The sequence below is a fragment of the Marmota monax genome, unplaced genomic scaffold, assembly GCF_021218885.2.
Source record: "Marmota monax isolate L192 unplaced genomic scaffold, Marmota_monax_Labrador192_F-V1.1 WCK01_AAM20220418_F8-fsc00011, whole genome shotgun sequence".
Classification (NCBI taxonomy): Eukaryota; Metazoa; Chordata; class Mammalia; order Rodentia; family Sciuridae; genus Marmota; species Marmota monax.
In genome coordinates this window covers 24,750,791-24,774,948 of record NW_026693082.1, presented here as the reverse complement: position 1 = coordinate 24,774,948, position 24,158 = coordinate 24,750,791, and the positions used below count along the sequence as shown (strand labels likewise).

Below are 24,158 nucleotides of genomic sequence, written 5' to 3'. Positions count from 1 at the left end.
ATAATATTAATAAACTAGATCATACACTTTTTTAATATTCTCTCTAGGTTGTGTTTGTTTGAAAATTCCCATTAAAAAGTTTAAAATGTATTCATTCATAAATAAATATTTCTTACTGTAGTTCTGTGGCACAAGTTCTGGGTTCTTAGGAGTTCTCAACTTATAGGATACATCCCCAATATTAACAGTATCACCTAAAAAGAGAATAAAGAAAACACACATTACAAGGGACAAGTGACATATACCATGCCTTTATCAACAATGATTCTCCTGACCCACAGAAAGGACATCACAGAAATGTACTACACATATGACTATGTTAAAGGCAGTGCATTCAAAAACTTCTGTCCACAGTATAAATTATATCAGGGAGAAATGAAGTATTATTAAAATTCACATTTCAAATTTGGGTTAGCAAAAAAAGATGAAGCACAATACAATATTAACCATTTTGTCTTTTCATTAATAGTAATGCTAACATAGGCAATAATAATACAGAAGATGTATGTTATTTAAGAGTATCCAAAGCATGAATAGTTGAATTTTTAACACATATCCTCAACCTTTTTATATCTTTATACATCCTTATTTTACTACGTACAATTTCAGGTTCTCTAGCAATCCACCTCAAACTTTAATATTTCTAGATCCATATTAAAAGAACAAAACTCTAAGTGATATAAATGCCAAGAATCTCAACATGAAACAAGTAGAAAAAGAACTACAAAAGTTCTCAGTAACTTCTATACTTTCAATTTTTTAAACTAACATTAATTTATGACTGATTTTCTAAAGTGCAGGACTAAACCAAATAATCGCTCTCTGCTTTGTCCTAACAGCAAGTTAGGCATACTGCACCTGGAACTTTGGACACGGTTCAAAGACACTCAAAAAGTAGTTGTGGAAAATTCATATTTCAGAATGGCCAGTTTATAACTAGTCAGGTACTCTAGAGACTAAGAACTTAAATCATGGTGATAATAACAACCATCTTCAGTCTCTGGTCTTCACACTTTCAAAGACCAGTAGCAACATCATCACCTGAAAATTATTAAAAATGCAAATATTCAGGCCCCCCAGAACACTGAATTAGTATTGTCCAGCAATCTGCTTCAGCAAGCCCTCCAGGTCATTTTTAATGCAACTTTGAGAACCACTGGTCTTTAAATTCTAATATCCTCAAAAATGTAGTGGTCAGTAGGGTCTCACAGTACAACCTTAACTACTTCCAGGCATTGGCTGATAGATTATGCTACCCTATTTTTCTTAGTGCAAGGAAAACATAAATTAGCTACTTTCTAAAGTATCTGTTTTTAAAGTATAACCTTCCTTACAAATATGAGAGATACTTACTGGCTTTTATTACAGAACAGTTATAAAGAATTATAGCTGTGTCATTTTCAAATGAGAATCCTTCATAAATATTATTTCAATTCTTAAAAAGACTATAATTATCTGGCAGCTCATTTTCCCCTTTAACCATGTGAAGATAGAGGTAAAAGGTGTCAACATGAACCAAAAAGTTGGCCCTCACTAAAACATCTAATCAGTTGGCACCTTGATTTTGGAATTTCTAAACCCCAAACTGTGAGAAATAAATTTCTGTTGTTTCTGAATAATCCAGTTTATGAAATTTGTTATAGCAGCCCAAGCAGACTAAGACATCTCTTAATAGGTTTTTTACAAAAAAATTTTAACTTAATATTAAATAACGGGAATCACAAAATAAAACATGGTATATCTATAACTTTTTTACTGAGGTTTTTTTTAAAGTAGTAAAATTTTCCTCAGTATTTAGAACTGCACTTTTGATCTTCCCATCAAAAAGCTCAACTCAGTATTCCCATTCTGCTAATGGCTACTTCTTCCTTCCAGCAGTTCAGACCACAAAGCTTGGAGTCAAGAAATTCTTAATTTTTCTCTTTCATACCCTAATCCATGGTAGTCCAAAAAGCCTTCTCTCACATATCTTGACAGATTTCCTGTTTCAATCCTTGCTCCCCTACAGTCTAGTCTCAATAGAGTAGCTATAGTGATTCTAATAAAATATGCATCAATACCAATCCTCTGGTCAATCCTCCATTCTTTGCAATAGCCTACAGGCATATTTTTAATCTAGCTCCCCCGGTTTCCTCTCTGACTTCATCTCCTATAATTTTTCTCTGCACTCATCCTACTCCAGCCACAACTGGTCTGTCTCCTCCCTATTTCTTGTTTCTGCACTGGATTTTTCTACTAACTAAAATGCTTTACCAAGCATATGGATTTGTCAATCAGAGACCTTGAAAGAAACAGATGGAATGTTGTTACATTTAAATTGAGTAACTGAAAAGAGTATGATCAAGAAACGATTAACAAAGGTGAGGGCAGAAAAATAATAAGAATAATGCAATACCCTGGGACTAGCCATAACAGAAAACCATGACGACCTCTAGGCCTAAAAAGCCAGAAGAGCAAGCAAGGAAAGAAGGAAACTAGATAAAGCAACATCCTAACCTCTTTCTCCGTGGAAGAAAACAGCAAAACCATGGTGATGACCTGGGCAACAAGGGAGCTAGAGAATAAATATGAAGGAAAAAGAAGAAAAAAAAACTTGACAGAAAAGTAGAAATAGACAAATTCACAATCATCTAAATAATTTAAAGTACTTCCCCAGAAATTGATGGAAGGAACAGGGGGAGAAAGGAATACAGACGTTAGGACAATTGCTTCTTAGTCTTTTGGCTAAGATTAAGTATCAAAGGTAAGGGCAGAGAAGAGTATTGATCTGAAATTACTAATATTCACTTGATGTACAAAAACTTTTTGGAACATTACACCCAATGACAGCATATTACAAGTTCTTTTTAAATGTACATGGAAAATTCACCCAAGTATATCATAAACTGGACCATGAAGCAAGTCTTGATAAATTTCAAAGGACTAAAATCATAGAGTATGCTTTCTGGCCACAGTGAAATTAAACTAGAAATCAAATCAAAAAGGTATCTGAAGATCCCCAAGCATTAGAGCAACAAGCAAGAGGCTTCTAAAAAATGTAAATTAACTTAGTAAACTATTTGAAAACCTAACTTAATATACTTTTATATTAACTGAGTCTTAGCCAGACACACCAAGCCCAGCTTCAGTCAACACAGGTTGTCAACTGATCAAACCATGGGCAAATAAGGCAAACAGTAAGCTATAATCCATCAAGTTCTTTCTGAACTGCACTTGTTTCTTGTCCATAAGTGCTGCTTGCCCATATTGCTATGTGAACCTCTCTGAAACTTTTCTGGTTCTAGAGCTATCTGATTTGTCAATCATTCATTGCTCTAAGTTAAACTCTTAAATTTGATTTGTATGAAGTTTTTAACAAGCTTTGACAAAGAAGTTGATTTAGTTCATAGTTTCTCAAACGTGGCACTATTGACATTTTGGATAGATACTTCTTTATTGTGACAGTGTTATAGTTTAGATATTAAGTGACCCAAAAGCTCATGTGTGAGACAATGCAAGAAAGTTTAGAGGTGAAATGATTGGGTTATGAGAACCTTAAGACAGTCCGTGAATTAATCCTCTCATAGGGATTAACTTGGTGGCAACTATAAGCATGTAAGGTGTGTCTAGAGAAAGTAGTTCATAGGGGGCATGCCTTTGGGATATATATTTTGTTCCAAGAGAGTGGAGCTGTCTCTTTCCTGGTGCCATGTTCCCAGGTGTTTTCCTCCACCACACTGTTCTGCCAAAATGTCCTGCCTTATCTTTGGACCAGAGCAATGGAGTTGGCCATCTAGAGTCAGCCATCTATGTTCAGAGACCTCGGAAACTGGGAGCACCAAATAAACTCTTCCTCTCTAAAATTGTTCTTGTCGGGTCTTTTGGTCACAGCAGCAAAAAAGTTCACTAAAACAGAGGAGTTGTCCTGTGTATTATAGAATGTTTAGCAGTATCACTGGCCTCCACACACAAAATGACAGTAGTAGCCCTCCCTCATGGTTCTGACAACCAAAACCATCTCCAGACCTTGCCAAATGTCCCCTGGGGGAGGGGAATCACCTCAGGTTAAGAACAAATGGGTCAGTGGCACCGTTTTTTAATATACAAAACTGAGACCCAAGAGAAAACCAAATATATCAATTTCCATCTTGGTCTATGTGTTCCTGGTATGGGTCTTCCTAATGATTTGTACGTTTACAACTCTTCTGGAATATTTCTGCTAAATTCTTTAATATATAAACACTATCAAAAGATCCTCAGAGTCAAAATGTCCTATTGCAGGGTCAAAATAGTTAATAATTTCCCAAGGTTCAATACCAAGTCAATACAGAATTAAGACCTAAACCAAAGTATAGTTCTTTTCCCTTTATACTGGATTTCTCAGTTTAAGCCAGAGTTCTATATTTTCCCTCCCCAGTGTCATTTATTACTATTTCTATTATAGCCCAAAGGTGTAATCTCAAAATCACAAAAATGTTTATAAATGGACATTTATTTCACTGTTTATATGTTTTAAAATAGACAATCTACATATCCAAGAATGAGAAACCAATAAGATAAATTATGTGGATAAATACATTAATTTAATAATTCCTATTTTAAATGATCATGCATGGCAATATTATGTTGATATATTCACAACAATGTGTCACAAAACACATATCCCATTTTTCAAACGATGTTTTTGCATAAATGTTTTATTATAGTGAGATCAATAAAACTTGATAGGATTAACAGCAAAAAAGTGACAATTGGGGCTTGGATTGTGGCTCAGTGGTAGAGTGCTTGCCTAGCATGTGTGAGGCACTGGGTTCAATTCTCAGCACCACATATAAATAAACAAAATAAAGTCCATTAACAACTAAAAAAATATTTTTAAAAAGTTGACAATTATAAATTTGGGTGAGAGGACTATTTAGGGGATTTGTATTTTCCAGTTTTCTATAATGAATATAGATTGATTATGCAAAAGTATTTTGAAGTATTTCTATAAACATTTAATTCATACACAGAAGTCATAAGGAAAAAGCAGTGAATCCATTAATAATTGTGTTGAAAGAGAGCACTAAATGTCACAGTGGATTTACATAGTTGTGTTTCTGAGTTTCTCATTTTATTTCTAGTATATTTGAATCCATTTCACATCAGAGTCCTACTGAACCAACTTACTTGGCTCCATCTGTGAAAACACTACAATATTCTTTATTGAAAACTCTGCAGTAGATAACCTCCTTGTTAACTAACCCCTCTGTTTCTAAAACCAAGAGACACTACTACTAATAGAAGTGTAAAGGGATAAAGAATTTACAAATTGAAGATACTTACTCTATCTAAAAACAAAGAATGAAAAACAGTGGCTTTGGGATTTTGTGTTGTTTTGTTTTTCCATAAATGACCTATCTTTCTTCTTATCAGGCTTAGTAAAGTTTCTATCTTGAGAGCCAACAACGCAATCATAGCTTCTCACACTGGTTCTCTGATCTTTAACCTAGTAAGCCACTGAAGGCTTATAAAATACAATGTGTTGGCAGGCCCCAAAGCAACATAATGATAAATAAGACATAAAGTCCAGGGGAAAGAAGAATATGTTATTTATGTACTTTGCTGTGTACTTTTTTTCCCCAAAACTGCTAAAGAAGCAATGTCAATTATAAAGAGGAGTTAGTAAGTTACTGGTCACATATATCAGCGCAGCTCAGAGCCTCTTTTCCTTTTCATTATAAATATGAATCCATTATGAACTACTGCTTTTTTTTTTTTTTTTACATTTGTCAACATATGACCTCTGGTTCCAAATAGGCCACTCCAACCTGGAAGGCCTTGCCCTAATATGTCAGGGTAGCCAAGAATTGCCTTCTGTTTCCCTGGCTCATAACTTTTCTTACTTGAGCCCAGATCTCTGGTAAGTTTCCAGGTGCATGGATCCACATGCCTCAAACCTTCAGCATTACAAATCTTTGTAGCAGCAAGACAAGTTAGGTCAACATACTGTACTTCTTGTGTTCTGATTCTGCCAAAGTCAATGGCTGAGTCTAAGAAGTTAAACTGTTATTCACATATCTGTGACTTGCATTTGAAACAACGCCTATACTTTGAATTGTTGAACATAACACAAATTTTGAGGACATTTACCACCATCTATATAATACAGACTTAAAATTTACATTCACATGTGTTTCTAATATTTTTACAATCAACAAGTATTATTCAGGTATAGAGAGTAACTTCTATTTTTAAAAATGTGTCAATTAACTCTACTCCATCTGCCTATCCAGATACTTCTGAACCTAAAAGTAACTGATTTCATTTCTTCTAAAGCCACTGAAGCAGAATAACTTTCACCTAGCTAAGAATGTATAATACTAATAATATATGTACTGAATTGCAAGTTGAATCCTCACAACAACCCTATCTTCCTAACCTCATTTTACAGTTAAAATTGGAACACAAGTAACCTACCTTCAAGTCCTCACAGCTAGATAGTGCAGAAGTGGATTCCAACCAAGACTGATTAGCTCCAAAACCCAAGGTATAGATTATGCTACATGCCTGCCCTTGACCTCTGCCTTTAGCATAGAGGAGCAACAAACAACAAATAACATAACAAATAAAAACAAAACAAATATTCTAGACTCCACAACTGGAGAAAGGCAAACTCTGAATTTCAGTTCTGATGGAAGCATTTGTTCAATGAATGAATGAATGAACGGGAGATAAAACTGACTCATTTCTTGGGAAGAAAAAGTATTAGGTGAAGAGAGAAAGCAAGAGGAACAATGAAATCTACGATTTCATAGTGAAAACCTCCATCATTCTAAGCAACAATGACATTGACAAAATTTTTCCTAGAAATAACTTAAACATTGAAGAACAGCAACATACATCTCTTCCCTTAATCATCACAAACACTCAAATTCCAATATAAAACAAAAAGGATTCCTGAAACCACCTCAAGTAGAGACAAAAAAAAAATGCCAAGTTTAGAAATCAGAGCATGTAGTTCTAGTGTAGTCACTAGTTGTGTGATCTGTAGCAAATCACAACAACACACAAACACACCACACACACATACACACACATTTAGTGTTTAGGCTAAATGAACCTGTGATTTTCAGCTCTAAGAATTTTTTTTTTTATGTGGAACTTGGAAAGACTAGTATAGATCTCGAAAAGATTTGTGGAGATACATCACACCGTCAATTATGGGTTCTTTGACCAGAATGTATGCTTTTACTCAATGTCAAGCCCTGCAGGGAATACGGCATAGCTATATGGCATAGCACTATGGCTTCCAGGCCCAAGCCTTTGGGGACATTCAGAAAGCAAGGTCAATTCTAGCTTTCAAAAACTTGCAAGGCTGCTGCGTTAACCTCTACATGTACTATAATTCAAGTCAGATTTCTGGGGGTAAACGCACCAGTGGAGGAGGAGAACAGGTCATCGGGATCTTTAGTCCAGACCCTCAAGTTACAGAATGAAGCCCAGAGAGTGCCAGCGCTTTGCCCCACATTACGCAGCAGTTAGCAGAGAGATCCGACAAGAACTTAGATCTCTTAGCAACCATGACAGCAAGCGCTCCAGCCGAGTGCCGCGAGGCAGCAGCCGGCAGAGGCCCGGACCCAGCGCAGGCTGCAGGGAGCACGGCGGGGGCGCCTGGGTTACCTGTGTCTGCCCCCGCCCCGGCGTGCAGCAGTCTGACCTCCGGCCGCTGCCCATCGCTGCCCGGCCTGGCCCGCACCACCTGCCGCAGGAGCAGTCGCACACGCCGCGAGGCCGAGGCCCCGCGGCCGCCCGGCGCTCCGAGGAGCAGGAGGCGGGATTGCATGGAGCCGGGGTCCTGCCAGGGACAGCTAAGAGTCCCAGGCCCAACCGCGTCCCGGGACCACAGCGAGAACCGGTGCGGCAAGAGGCACAGGAAGCCACACCACGCTGAGTCCGCCGGAAACTCCTTCCCCCGGCGCGGCCGGCTCAGCCCTCTCGGCCCGGCCCACCGGGGCGGAGAGCGCCCGCGGAGCGCTAGCTCGTGGAGCCGGCTTTGGCACCCCGGCTGCCGGACTTCCGCTCCTGCGCTCCTCGCCTCCCCAGCGACCCCTCACCTGGATTCTCCAGGCCTGCCTCCAGTCGTTGCCCTGTCGCCCCATAAACTCTGGGGAGTTCAGAAAATGCTGAAGGGTTTTAGGAGCATCGGAATTCAGATAACTCGCACTGGCTTCATTTCTCGGTCTTATTGTAATGCGCTTTACCCGTGTGTTGCTTCAAATCCTTTTTGGGAATTGAGAAAACATGCATGAGATTATGGGAACTTTCGCCCATGTTGATTCATTGTAACCATACCAGTGTTTCCATACAGTAACTGAAAGCCTTAACCTTTGGAGGTTTTGTTGTTTCTGTTTCTGTATGTTTTATTATCCCTTCCTAAAATCCGAGTGAAATTTTTACATTGTGATGGTATATACTGCTAAACTATCAGAAAGGATCCAAATCAAGCTCTTTTCAGTCATGCAGCAATACAAGAGTTATATAAACATAACTTGTATCTCTAGTAGGAGAAAAGTAGGGCACTGGCTAAGGCAGCCTCCTTTTCATACATTCCAAAAGCAGAAATGGTCCTATCACAAAGCAGAGGACCGCCTAATGTAATTATACTACATCACCAAAATGTCAGGAGTGAATTGACCAAGGCAGAAAAGTTATCAAGTTCTACAAACATCCAACAAAGAGAGCAGGCCTCACTTTTAGCTAAAGGCCTTGCTAATTCTAAAGCTGCCACTATCTTTAAATACATATTGAACACCTACCTATACACCTATCTCACAAGCATATAAATCTATGATAGATGCTGAGAAGAAAGTGATTGAGATGAGGCTGTAAAATAGAAGCTGGGCTGAGTAAAGAAGGCTTTATGCATCCTGCTCAAGGACTAGGACTTGAGTAATGAAGGCTGACACAGGCTTCTAACTTAGTTAGGGAGATGGTGAAAATAAAGATAATAAATACTCACTTAATATATTACAACATGGTTTCATTAGTATCTTATTTATTCTTCACAACCACCCTAGGAGGCTGCTAGAAGATATGACATAGATGTAGGTAGGATACAAGCTTATAAAATGCTTTGCTCACTTTGAGCACATACTATGTGACAAAGATTGTGCTAAGCACTTTAATGAATTATTTCACAGAATGCTTTTATTGAGGTACTATTTAATTCCCCTTTTACAGATGAAGAAACTGAGGCTGAAAGAGTTAGATACACTTGGTCAAGACATCTATGTTTAATGTCAACAGAACCCAGTACACATCTGAAAGAATGGAGAAAAAAACTAAGGCAGTTAGCAAAATGATTGATATAAGCACTAAGAGCTCTTAGAGATAATGGGGAGGGGGGACAATGAGGAGATTGATATGGGTTTGAGCACCCAGCCATTCAACCACATTTATTAAACAACTATTGTATAAACAGGACCTTGCTAGGTACTGTAAAATAAAGGGCTTGCATGAAGAATAGAAGACAGACATACAAATAAAGAATTACATAATATAGTGAGACATGTGTAGGAGATTTAGCCTCAAGATACTCTAAGGCACAGTGTCACACCTAGGAAAGGTCAGTGAGGGTTTTCAGAGTAGGCGATGTTTGAGATGGTTCTTAAAGGATATACATGAGTAGATCAACCGAACAACTTGTCCCTCAGATGTTTTCAATTGAAGGATTTGCTCCTGGATATTTGTACTAAAACCAGGGTCTCGTTAAATTGCCAAGGCCTGCCTTGAACTTGGAATCCTCCTGCTCAGCCTTTCAAGTAGCAGAGATTATAGGCATGTGCCACCATGCCCACCTATCACCATATACTCTTGCATTATGTTTATTACTTTTCTCAACTGAGTCACCTATTTTTATTTTTTGAATTAAATATATTTATCAACATACTTAAAACCATAAGAATTTTACATATCAATGGGATACCATGTGATTGGGGGGGGGGGGCTGGTCAAGTACCAGGGATTGAACTCAGGGGCACTCAACCACTGAGCCACATCCCCAGGTCTATTTTGTATTTTATTTAGAGACAGGGTGTCACAGAGTTGCTTAGTGCCTCGTCTTTGCTGAGGACGGCTTTGAACTCACAATCCTCCTGTCTCAGCCTCAGGAGCCTCTGGGATTACAGGCATGTGCCACTGAGTCCAGCCACATGATATTTTGATACATCACAGCTATCTATTTTTAAAAGTGAGGAGCAATAAGTCTAGGTGCATTGATTTAAAATGACATTTAGGATATATTATTAAGTTACCAAAGCAAGCAGAGTACTGGGCATGATAGAACAAATAGTAAAAGGCATAACAATAAGAATAGGCATGAGGGCTGGGGTTGTAGCTCAGTAGTAGATCACTTGCCTTGCAGGCACGTGTCAGTCACTGGGGTTGATTTGCAGCACAACATTAAAAAAAAAAAGTCTCATCAACAAGTAAAAAAATAAAAAATAAATTTAAAAAAAGTCTAAAGAAAGAATAGCCATAAATAGTAAAAGGAAAAGAAATGTAATGTACATCCCCTTTCATGCATATGTTGATATGCGTTATGTAAGTGTACAGAACAGTGTGGTGCATCATGCACAGGAGTGTTATCATGGTTACCTCAGCAGGGTGGAGGATGGCATAAGAAAAACTTTGATTTCCTTCAGTGTTATATTAAATTACAAAAAAATAACACATTTGTTGTAATGAATGCAAGTTCAAACAAGTGTCTGTTATTTCTGTAATTTAAAAAAGAAGGAAGAGAAGCCACTGTATCAATGGGCAGTACGCCCCTTAGAAAATGCCTAATAACACAAATATTATTGCCCAACTAAGATGAAAAAAATGTTTGTGAATATCAGACAGGCAGCAATTTTTAAAAAGAGACTTGATAAGAAAGATGAAAATCATCTTAAATATTGCTGAGGATGAAGGTGGAAACTGGTACAGTTATTCTGGGATACAATATGACAACTTGTATCAGGGACCTAGATACACCCCTCTAGGACTCTAGCTTACTAAAATAGATGTTACTGTAGTCTTGGAGTGAGGAAGTTTTCTGAAGCATTATTTATGACACTAAAATATTGAAAAGTAATTACTCAATAGGAACGGTTAACTGAATTATAACTTTGCAGTCATGAGATCTTTATACTTAGTGTTTAAAAAATATAAAAACCAAAATTATACATCCAACATGATTCTAATTTTTATAAGGGCATAAAATATAGAAAAATATCATTGGAGTGATCAATTCATGGGTAAACAAAAATTTTTTGAACCTTTTTGTTTTAAATATTTCTGCCATAAACATATTAATTTCAGTATTGAGGAAAATAACAAAATGTAAGGGAAAAAATGTTAGCTCCATTTCCACACCAAGAGAATGAACTCTCCTTGACACACTTAAATCCATGAATTTAGGACAACCTATTATCTGACCAATGTCAAGTAATTGAGTAGTCTGATTTCATGCATTTCCCAAAGGTCTTAAAAGATGTACCTCTTTAGCTACCAAGGAGCCATTACTCCCAGAAAAAAAAAGAAAACCCATAAACAAAAGTAAAATCCTATCTCTTTCCTCTCTCATTTTTCCTTTTCTCATGAGAAATTCCTCTGTACATACAAGAATTGGACAACAGTTTGTGCCCCTTTATGAATTTAAAGAACTGGCACCATGAATGAGATCCCGAAAAGAATGTGTACAGATGGAATGAATGTAAATATCACCCTGAACGGAATTGGTCCTCATCCTGTCCAGCCAATCTGGCTGTTGATTACTTGAGTCTAGAGCTCAGGAGAAGATGTGAGCTGAGATATAAGTATGAGTATCATTAGCATATGCATGACAGTTGAAATCACGGGAGCAATCTCCATCTAAATCAGTGATTCTCAGCAAGCCAACAGTTTCATCCCTCCCTCCTCCCTAGTCCCTTGGGGAAGATTTGGCAATGTCTGGAGTCATTTTTTTATTTTCACGACTAACTAGGGGTCAAGTGCTTCTGGCATCTAGCAGGTTGAGATTAGGGGTGCTACTAAACATCCTTCAGGAAAAGGACAACCCCTTATAACAATTCTTCTTTTAGTATTCTGCCTCCCCTAATAGAATTACCTGGCCCAAAATGTCAATAGTGCCTACATTGGATAATCCTAATCTAAAGACTTTATGAATAATTTAAACTCAAAATTGAATTCATCCCTTCTTCATTAAACTTGTTTCTTCTCATATGTCCCTGAGTCTCTAGTAACCCATATTGATTTGTTAAGCTAAGTAGAAACTGTGGGGCTTCCTTCAACTTTTTTATATCTTCACTTCTTATATCCAAATAAACAAATCTCATCTAATGTACCTTTTTCGTAGCCATCTAATCCTTTCCTTCTTTTATGTCTTTCTGTCATTGCCCTGGTTTAGACCTTAATCATAATTTGCTTGCTACAGGAACCTCCCAACTTATCACTCTTTAATCTCTTCTCCACACCATTTCCAGACTGAACTTTCTAATGTGCAAATCTAATTGTCATTTATAACACGAAACCCTTGACTGATTTCCCTTTACCCTCAAGATTAATTGAAAACTCCCTATTAATTACATGAGTACCTTCATGATCCAAACTTCTCCCACCAGTCACTCTACAATATTATAAAAAAAAAAAATCTTCTTTTAGTATTCTGCCTCCCTTAATAGAATTTGGACATCCTAAGAGTAGAATCAGTGTCTCATTCCTGGACTTCCCATGATTTGCACACACCTAATTTCTGTTTGTTGGACTAATGAAAGAGATCACTCTGAGAATGTGCAGGAGCAAGAGGATCAAAGAAGCTAGGACAGAATCCTGAAGAGCACACTTTAAGGATAGGCAGATGAAATCAGGAGGCTGAAAAGAGGATGAGAGATGTAGAACCAGGAAATCGTAGTGTCAACAAAACCAAGAGCAGACTAGACCATCTGAAGGAAAACAGGATTATCAGATGCCACAAAAAGAAGTCAGTTAAAAGGAAAACTAAAAATAGTAAAACATATCAGAAAACATGGCAGTTGTTTGCAATCTTTCCCAGGGTTGTTTTAATGACATATGAGCATATAGCCAAGAACATGGTGCTGAGTTTGGGATCACTGCTCAACAATAGCACCAGAAATTGGGAAGATTGGACACAGAAGGAGAATGAGCACAAAGTGAAACTGCTAGTTACCTCTGTTTCTATCAGCATGTCTGACCACCAGAGCCTTTCAAGAGTAATGGCTTCTGCTTTATTTCTGCATTCCATAATTCTTATTTCAAGCAACCCTAACCTAGAACCACACAGCAAAAGGAATTCCAAGAAAGGTAGCCTCAAATGGGAGTGGTGGTTCCAAGTTGACCACACAGAATCCAGCACACATCCCTTTGCTTAAAAATTTTAAGAAAACATTCATTTATATTTACCCACATGTTTACCATTTTCAGCACATTGCATCCCATCCTATGAATCTGTATTTCCATTAGGTAATATTTTCCCTCAGCATGAAGAACTTTAGTTAGCTTTTCTGCTAGTGCAAGTCTACTGGCAATAATCGCTTGATTTGTGTGTACCTGAAACATTAATGTCTTCTTTCTTTCTGAAAAACATTTTAAGAATACAGAATTTCTGTTTTTTTTTTTCTTTTGGTCCTTTACAAGTGTCATCATAGCTGGGTATGGTGGCTCCTGTGTATGTCTCTGTGTGTGTGTGTGTGTGTGTGTGTGTGTAAGAAAGAGAAGCAGACACAGAGAGTTTGGTTTTTTTTTTTTTTGGGGGGGGGGGCGCTGCTTTTGAGCTTTTTTCTTTATCTATATTTTTCATAAGTTGAACTATAATGTGCTTAGATGTGGTTTTCTTTATAGAGTTTCTAAGATTCCTGATCTGTGGTTGATTTTTTTTTAAGTTGAACATGGGAAAATGTTGGCATAAATATACCAAATATATATTTATGTGATATTATATTATTCATATCCTGGGATAATTTCCAATTCCTAGGGAAGTCTTCAATGACTTTTCTAAATCAATTTCTCAGTTATGTTATCTGACAGTACCGTCTATCCCTCCTTTGTAATATTAAGCATGGTCACAATGTTACATTTTTCTCTGTGCTTATTTGGTTAGTAAATGTCTTCTGAGCAAAGTATGAACTCCATGAAGGTAAAAATCCTGTCTTTGTAGTTGTTGCATTGCATTATATTCCCAGCATCTATAATAGTGACTGGTGCCTACTGGGAATTCAGTAAATATTTGTTAAATGATTAATTCCTGAATAAAATAAATACGATACTGAAAACTGTTAACATCATATTTTGATTTGTAATAAGACGTAAGTAAATCTTGGCTACTATTTATAATTAAAATTCCCAAATGCATTTATCATAAAATTGCTTGTTTTATATCATGAAAATACTATTTTAAAATGATTTTGAAAATGCTGGTACAGACTATTTTTCAATGATTCAGGCTGTGAAAGAAAAAGGTAGGGTGGAGTTAGATAAAGATACCGAATCAATGAAGTGAGCTGGGGATGTAGCTCAGTGGTAGAGCATTTACCTAGCATGTGTTAGGTCCACAAAAAACACAGAATCAATGAAGTCCTTTGGTTTCCTGATGAGAATGGCTTGGGGAATCAAGATAAAACAGCACAGTTCCAAGAAGTTTTTCTCCAAATTATTTCCTCTCTATCTAGAATGACTTTTATAATAAACAAGGTAATAGTACAGCTTCTTAAATGCCCTGTATGTTCTCTTAAAGTTCCCCTGGCTTCAGGAGTGTTCTGTTAGGGTTTCTCCATGCTAGAGCTGGGAGTAGCATAGATCACATACTCTAACCATCAGGACAAGTTGGAGTTGCTACTATGCAATGGCAGCTGGGTGGAGTGTGTGGTGTTCAGGTAATCCATGAGAATAACTCTTCATTCTCAGGTGCCTAGTCTGAATGGCAAATCAACAAACAGAAGCTGCAGGTTCATGGTAACCAGGGGCTCTGACCTCACAAGAATGAGGTCCTTGGTTAATGCAAAGTGAATATACAAAGGCAGTTGCAGCCTCCAGATCCATTGTGCAGCAGTGGGGGCTTGAGTCCTTTCAAATGATCATTTATTTATTTATTTATTTGATATGTTTCCCATGAAACAACACCACTAGAATCCTGGAGAAGCTGTTTCCAAGATAAATGAATTTAGTATAAAAAAAGCATGTGGATATGAGTGGTGCAGAGTGGACAGTAGTGGATACCATAGAATTATGCTCAGATACCCTCTTCAGGGCCTAACTACTTATACCTGAGGTGCTGGGACTATCAGCTGCTAATGGTTCACAATTGTGTCCCTCACAGGAACATACTCTCCACCACAGGGTGGTTTTGCTAATTTCTAGAGAGCATCTTATAGCCAATGATTGGCAATAGCAGGAATACAAAGGTCCTGCCGGCTTGGTTCAATATGAGATAAATACCAAAGGACCATCTTCCCTCCAGATTTTTTTTTATTACTAGGGATTGAACTCAGGGGCACTCAACCACTGAGCCACATCCCTCGCCCTATTTTGTATTTTATTTAGAGACAGGGTCTCACAGAGTTGCTTAGTGCCTCGTCTTTGCTGAGGATGGCTTTGAACTCATGATCCTGCCTCTCTATTCAACCTGTCTTCCTTATTTCCTTACAGGTGTACCTCCTGAGAGCATTCCTTCAAAGAAACTTTTACAGACCATTTCTCCATCTCAGAGTCTATTTCCAAGGAATCCAGTCTAAGAAAGGGATATTTGGAAGTTTCATGGACTTCAACATTTTGGGTATCTATTCTGGGTATGAACACCATTCATTGTGGCACTAAGAAGAATCTCCAAATGACTCTACAATTAGAGCACAGGACAACCTTGTAGATGCTCAGAAATATATGAAGAGTATTTGCAAAGGAGACAGTATATTGAATCGGCAGTGACACTAAGATAAGAAAAAGGTTCATTGTTAATATTTATGAGACCTCATTTGTTGAAAGACGATGGTAAAGTGTAATGGAAACCTAGGTTATATTTCTAAGTCAACAATTACTACATGTGTGTCTCTTTTCAAATTAGACAGTAATCTGATGTACTGAAATAGCTTTATCTTGAGAAAAGACTTTCTCAAAATGTGGTTTGGGACTATCTGAGGACTTGTGGAAGATGCAGATTCTAGGGACTGACATCACCTTTACTAAATTATAAACTCTGAGACATGGTAATCCACATGGTTCAACAAGGTTTTAAAATAAATATTTTCAGGCCACTTAATGGAAATGGGGTTTCTTTTGCTGGTGATAAAAAGCTAGAATGAAGTTGGGCGTGGTGGCTCAGACCTGTAATCCTAGCAACTCAAGAGGCAGGAGGATCATGATTTCAAAGCCAGTCTTATCAATTTAGTAAGCTCCTAAGTAAATTAGTGAGAACTTGTCTCAAAATAAAAAATTTTAAACAGACTGAGGATGTGACTCAATGGTAAGTACCCTTGGGTTAAATCCCCAGTAACAACAATAACAACAACAACAAAAAAGCTAGAATTAGATTAATGGTGATGCTGGCACAACATGATCAGGTAGTCCGTCCCACCCCTGCTTTCTGAAATTATTTTCTCTGTCCTGTGGGGGTTTTTTTGTCATTCTGTTTTTCTTAGCTTTTATTTTGCAGCCAGACCATTCCACTGAGTGAAACTCCATTTCCATCACCTGCACGCACGGGACGCAGGCAAGAAAGGATCATGTGGTAATTTTGACAGGAGATGAAATTTTCTATATCTTGATTTTGTTGGTGGTTACATACAATGGCCATTACTCAAAGAACTATATACCTAAAAAGTAAATGTTTACTGTATATAACTTATTTCTCAACAAATCTGACTAAATACATATGTATGTTCATATGTATATATGTACATATATATGTACAGCTAAATACATATATATCTAAATACATATATATGTACATCTCTAACCTCCAAGAGATTCTTAAACAACCTAAAGTTTGTGAAGTCCTGATATGAATTAATGATCTCCAAAGTGGGGATACATATCACCAGGGTTCTAGAAGACAAACCACTGGGGTATAGGAAGAAATTAATAGAAATACTATTTACATTTTTAATTAAATATGAGGAAGAAGTTACAACTGTTTTCCTAAGAGTTGGAAATCCATTTGAAAGTCTTTACTCATATTTATGTATAGAATGACATTGGTGCCCCTACACCATCTATGTCAGTCATATCAGGAACACAAGATGTCCTGGGGAAAGACTGAGAATTGCTTATTGAATTTGTTGACCTTTATAATCTCATTCATTCACTTGCTTTCAGCATGTTACTACATACTACAGTTTACATGGATTATAATATCTAGTTTGAAATAAGCTAATCCCCCCAAATTGACAATTTTTAAAAATCTTTGCAAAGAAGCTACTGATTGAAGATAATACTAATAATCCCAATCAAAGGAACAGGAAACAGCAGAACAGAAATTCTAGGAAGAGTCCAGCCATCAGACATTGAAGGAAGAAACTTTTACATTCCTCCTAACTTCAGATCTGAACTACAGAACTGGGGATTGAACCCAGGGCCTCATGCATGCTAGGCAAATATTTATTCTACCACTGAACAATATCCCCAGTCCAAAAGTATGATGATGATGATGCCGCCAGGAATTGAACCCAGGGGCATTTAACCACTGGGACACATCCCTAATCCATTTTTGTTTTTTATTTAGAGACAGGGTCTCACTGAGCTGCTAAGTGTCTCAATAAGTTGTTGAGGCTGGCTTTGAACTCGAAATCCTCCTACCTCAGTCTTCAGAGTCACTGGGATTATAGGTGTGCACCACCACACCTAGCCCAAAAGCATTAATTTTAAAAATTTGCCTGGAAGAAAATGGTTTCTATATGGAGGGAGACCCTCCAATGAAAAAAAAAAACTTAATTTATACTCCTTGATAATCATTTGCAATAAGAGTTGTTTCAAAATTGAATGTATACATATATTCAGAATGTTTTATACATATAATTAATTTAGCCAAGTATTATATAATGTTTCCATTATAAAGATTGTACTGAAAAAAATTTAAAAAGCAAATTATATACTTAGCACTCATTTTCAATAGAGTTTATGAGACTCAAGTATTAGAGCCACAACACAGTTTTAGTATTTGTTTTTGTTTCTGCTGTAATCTATTTTAAAAAGAGTACGGGGAGTTCCTGGCTTACTTGTACCCTGTTTAGTCCCACTTCCTTGCCAGTGGTCTAATAGGGCTGCTGTAAACTGTCTTGCATCAGATGCAGAGAATTTTCCTCCTCACTTGAGGTCCCTTTTCCTGGTGCTAGTGCAGACTTCTGCACCTATGGAGACAAACATCTTTCACATGTGCTGCTATTGTACACTCTTGTAATTCTTGCTCACTCTTTGCCTTGTTCCAGCAGGGCCTCTTGTCCTTGCGGCCAAAACTGGTGATGAGTTGGACTTAATTCTGCAGTACCACAACAAAGATAAAAGACTTAATCTGCACATAAAGAGTTTGTCTGCACTCAAGGTGCTTATAGTTTGGTAGGAGAAATGGTAACTAGATGCATGCACTGAGGGGGCACAAAGGAAGCCTGCCCAAGCCAGGCAGAGGGTCCAGAAAGGAATCAATCAGTTCAAACTGATAGAATAGTAGCAAGGAGATAAGGCTCAGGAGGTAGGCAGGAGCCAAACATAAGGGGTTTAGATTTAATCTCCTAAGTATTGGGGTCTTTAGTTAGGATATAATATAATTAGATTTATCTTATAGGATAGAGAATGAATGGTAGGCATAAGATCAGAGGCAAGAAAATCATGTGGGTTGCAGGTGAAAGATGGTGAGAGTCCCATCCAGGCAATGGACAAAGATTCCAAAGAAGGTGAAATAAATGGCATAAGAAATAATGGTGGGGCTGGGGTTGTGGCTCAGTAGTAGAGAGCTTGCCTAGCACGTGTGAGGCACTGGGTTCCATCCTCAGCACCACATAAAAATAAAATAAAGGTATTGTGTTCACCTACAATATATATATATATATATATATATATATATATATATATATATATATATATACACATATATATATATATATATCTTCTTCTTTTGAACACCTCCCCTGTTCTTCTTCTTTATATTTTTTATATATTTAAATATATATATTTAAAGAATATGGCTCAGGAGAGAAGAAGAACAGGGGAGGTGTTCAAAAGAAGAAGAGAGGGGAGTGAAGGGAACATGGAGAAAGAAAATGGAGACAAGACAAGAAACTGGAGGAATAGAGGAAAGGGGAAGGGAGAAAAGATGGAAAATTTCCATTACTGCTCTTCCCACCACTCCCACTAGCCAGAGTTTGTGTCTGCAAGGTAATTGAGAGTGAATAGGGAATGAGAAAACCCAGAAGAAAAAAAATTGGTAAGAAGGAAGTGAGGAACTTATCTAAATGTCCACCTAATATCCACTCTTCAAGCCCCTGGTCTCTCCTACTTTTTGACAGTTTTTGTTCCCATTTGGGGGGTTATTTTTTATATGTTAAATAGCAAACTGAATTGTAGAGTGAAGGAAGGTGAACAATCTGTTTACTTAAGTGTTATGATTAAATAATATTTCTATGTATATCTTACATAGAAGAAAAAATAATTTTATATTCTGGATACTTTATCTTTTGTGAGTTAACCCAGGAAAGTAAAAAATGCCATTGTTCCAGTGAGAAACATGTTTTAAGATTTCAAATAAATGTATTCCAATTAATTTCTAGACAAAAAAACTGTACTTAAGCTCAGTATTAACCATATCAGAATATGCTATGAAAAGGAAAATCAGAAAATGCTTTGAATGTTCTCTTAAAGTTCAGCTTGTTCCTGCTGATTACTCACTATTTGAAATTACATGATAGTTATATTTAGAAGGAAAGTGAGAAATTCAGTCAAGAATGTTTTCATACATCTGTAAATATTTGGCATTACAAAGACAATATCTTGCATTTATATAGCAAATGAGTCTTAAAGTCCTTTTACATATATTGTTCTTTTAATAAAGTGCTCTTGGATGCAACTAGATTCTAAGATCGTGACACCCTTGAAAACAAAAAGACTAATAAGAATCTTTATTGAGTTTGGCAGAGTGCCATTTGTATTAGTCATTGATAGGCTACATGTGGTATTTTTCAAAATAGGATAACCCATATTGGGGAAATATATGGCTATTAGACTTTTGTGTGATTTTCGTATGAGGGCCATAGGTCAGACCACACTCTTGTGAGTGGCAGGAGCGTTTTCTTTGAACGGAATGAATATTCACACTGTCAGTCATGGGGAAGGATATGAGAATACAAAAATCAGGCCTTAGACTTTCTCTTTCCTCTATAGTCAAAGTCAGGTTGGCTAGAACTGGGGGAAAAGTAATGCTGAGACCTGTCTGTTGATTTTGAATGGGTATGTAGAGTTGTGTAGCAGACATGGGAATGTGCATTGCTCAGAACCTCCTTCAAAAAAGACTGTAAGGGGGTTGAGGCTGTGGCTCAGTGGCAGAGCACTTGCCTAGAATAGTGAGGCACTGTGTTTGATCCTTAGCACCACATACAAAAATAAATAAAATAAAGGCATGCTGTCCCTCTACAACTATAAAAACATTTAAAAAAAAACTGTAAGAGGGATGGGGACATAGGTGAGTTGGTAGAGTGCCTGCCACATGTATAAGGCCCTGGTTTTAATCCCCAGCACCACAAAATAACAACAAAAAACTGCAAGGGTTGATGCTAATCCATAATGGGGGGGGGGATGAGCATGGGATGAGTGGAGGAACTTTGGGCTGGGCAAAGGGGAGGGAAAAGAGGGGAGGGGACATGGGGGTAGGAAAGATAGTGGAATGAGACAGACATCATGACCTTAGGTCCCTGGGTACATGTGTGATTGCATGAATGATGTGATCCTACTTCATATACAACCAGAGAATTGAAAATTTGTGCTCCATTTGTGTACAATGAATCGAAGAGCATTCTGCTGTCATATATAACTGATAACTGATTAGAACAACAACAAAAAAAAAATAGCAAAAAAACCAAAAAAGACTCTAGGGAATATGCTTAGCTGACAGCCTCCAGCTATTTAGACCTCAGTCCACCTCAGCTTTTGAGTCAAGGTCATGTTTTTCTTGCTCTTCAAGCAAGACTGTAATACATGGGTCTACCCTTTCTGCCCAGATATGGGCCCCGCTAAAGACAGACTTTGCTCTGGAGCTCCCATTGGACAGGAGAGACTTTGTTTGGGTCTGCATCCCAGTTTGATGGCCCATTTCCTCCCTTTTATTTCCATGGGTCTTATTTCCCAATGAATCTTTGGCCCTCCAAACTGCATTCCCACTGACTCCACTGATACACACTGCCACAAGGAGGCAGGCTAGGAGAGAGGTTGGGAATGGTCACTCTAGGTCACTGTAAGGTATGTCTGGACTTGCACAGTAGGTACAAGTTGTTCTTGGTGTCACACTTGTTTTTCTGATATTCCTCAAATGTCAGAAAATCTCCATTGAAGCCCTGCACTAGTACCCACCATGTTGTGGAAAAGTAAGGGGAAGTTGTCCACCACCTGGAGAGCAGAGAAGACCCCTGCAGCAGCACAGTGTGACAAGATTAGAATGGAGGACCAAAAGGACCAGAATCCAAACACACCTAGGCTAAAAGACCTCAGGCGCCTCTCAGAAAGAGCTGGGATCACTCTGGTTGCTTATTCCTGGTTATCATCCCAGAGATTGCTTAGGCTATCAATCCTGGGTTGCAGTTCACTGGATTTGAACCATGAGAACCCAGAATACATATAGAGTTCACTATCCCTATTTCCCAAATGAAAAATTGAGGCATCATCCTAGAAGTTACATTTTCTTTCCACTATTCTATAACTGACCCTACTCCCCCTGCCCTCTCGACACAGTGTAGCTGTGTGATCACCATTTCCTCTTAAATAATTGAGTTTAACATAGAAGGGCATCTTCGCATCCTGAAGTAATTTAATGCTTCAGATGTGGGAGCCAGTCCTCCAGAGAGCAATATTAGTACTCTTTCACCAATTAGACACCTTTACTGTTTCCAGGAGGCTCATTTGTTTGTTTAAATGAGACCACAGTAAGTTTTATGGGGGATATGAGAGTATGTGTTAGAATAAAAATAAGTACATACTTTCCCCTAATTTTATTCCTGACTCTCATTCATTTTATTACAGGACCTTTTTGCTGAAAAACCTAAATGAGCAGGGATTTCTTTTACTATCGTGACTCTTTAAAAGAGATTTAAGGTTAAAATCATTTTTTTCCCTGCTAATTCTAAACTTTTTTAACACACTTATGTGTGCTCCTTTTTTTGATTCATGTAATTCCTTTTCTTCTGCTATCTGGGTTTTCTTCTTGGAATCAGCATATCCTAAAAGTATTTTCTTACATGTAATATTCCTTTAGCCTTTTTCCTCTCTGGTCCATTCATTTTCATTATTGCTCCATTTGGTTCTCATTTTCAAATGCTTTTGCACTACCATGCAAGCTTTCTTGCTAACTTCTTTCTCTTACTATCCCCCAGGCTTCTTGTTGTGCATCTTAACACACATGGTGAATCTCCTTTCTTCTGAGCTATGGTAATGGTCTGTACCCTAGTAACTCATGCTCTGTTTTTTGTCCTTAAAAGTTGTATCTTCTTTTCTTTCTTATGTGCCTCTGGGATTTTAATTTTTCCTGTCCCCACATCTTATACAAAAGCAAAAATAAATTTAAAACCAATCTTTGCTTTTATTTCAACCAGTCAATCCGTCCCATAAGAGTAAAATCATCAGAATTCCTTATTATTCATTCATCTGGTACAAATTCTCAACTGCCCTGGGCAAGTGCCTGCGTGGTTATTGCTAAGCCTGCTTTATAGCAGAAAGAATAATTATCCTTGGAGTTCTTTTTCATGCTCAATTTTTTTCCTGGACTTTATTTCTGGGCTTTGTGTATGTTTTCCAAGGGAAATGAACAGTGATTTTATAGACCTTTATTGTGCTTTGAGTTCTTTATATAAAGCTGTGTCTGAAGGAATTTTTCTTTTATTCTCTGCTTGAAGGGCCAGGGAATTTATTTATTTATTGGTGGCACTATGAAATGAACCCCAGACCTCACACATGCTAGACAAGTGCTCTACTACTGAGCTGTATCTCCAGACTTACAGGAAGAATTTTAATTAATATTCTCTAGAACTTTTATTCTCTATCTGTTATGCTGTATGAACAATTTTGCAATTTCCTTTTACCTGTCATGACCACAGCAGGAGAATGGAAGCAATAGGTCAAAGAAACACTCCTTGTCTTCTTTTAGCAACGGAGTCAACTGAATCAAAGCACTCTCTATCATCCTTGTTTCTCAGCCCCAGTCCTTGAGCCATCCTAACCAGCACAATGCTTCTTCTTCTATTTTAGTCAGCACAGCAATTTGGATGTTTTAAATTCTGCCTTTACATCTGGTGTGAGCCCAGGTGTGTGAACCATTTCTGCCAACACAGAACACAAAGGCATGAGGAGGGCCTCCTGTTAACTACAATTAATTGCTACTGGTGAATTTTTATTGAGCACCAACTATGTTCTTGATATTTTGCTAAGAACGTCACTATATTATGTCAATTAATCCTAAACTTCATGAAGCAAGATCTATTATGTTGATTTTACAGATATTAATAAGGAATTTTGAAAAGGCCTCTCACATAGGTGGAAAAAACCTGGGTTTTACCCCCAAACCTATGCGTTTCAATCCAAGCCTTGGTTAGTAGCTCCTGTGCTATTGCCACTTTTCCTTGTTAGAACTCTTTGAAATCTTGGGTTCTATACCAGTATATTTTGGAGGTGGTAAAATATGCATAACACTAAATTTACCATGATAACCATTGTTATGTGTATAATTCAGAGTCGTGTCATTAAGCATATTTACAATGTTGCACAATCATCACTATGATCCCTTTGCTGAACTTTTTCGTTTCCCCAAATGGAAAATCTGTATCCATTAAATAGTAACTTCTCACCCCTCTCCCCCAGTCCCTATAACCTCTCTTCTACTTTCTGTCTCTATAAATTTGCATAGAATATGTACCTTACATATGTGAAATCAGAGCATATTTGTTGTTTTTTTGCAGTTA

General features: G+C 37.5%; 1 protein-coding gene across 2 annotated transcripts in view; it reads right to left on the bottom strand.

The window, feature by feature from the left end:
- The window catches only part of Vwa8 (von Willebrand factor A domain containing 8), a 420,110-nt gene extending 412,193 nt beyond the window's left edge, over window positions 1-7,917 (bottom strand). Inside the window, exons 1-2 of one of the 2 annotated variants that reach the window (XM_058582605.1) lie at window positions 7,642-7,917; window positions 117-194 (exon numbers count right to left, since the gene is read on the bottom strand). In XM_058582605.1, coding sequence (XP_058438588.1) covers window positions 117-194; window positions 7,642-7,804 — 241 coding nt within the window. In that variant the 5' untranslated portion in view covers window positions 7,805-7,917. The remainder of the gene's footprint in view (window positions 1-116; window positions 195-7,641) is intronic. The other variant, XM_046454135.2, reaches the window with a different exon arrangement.
- Between the last annotated feature and the right edge of the window lie 16,241 nt (window positions 7,918-24,158).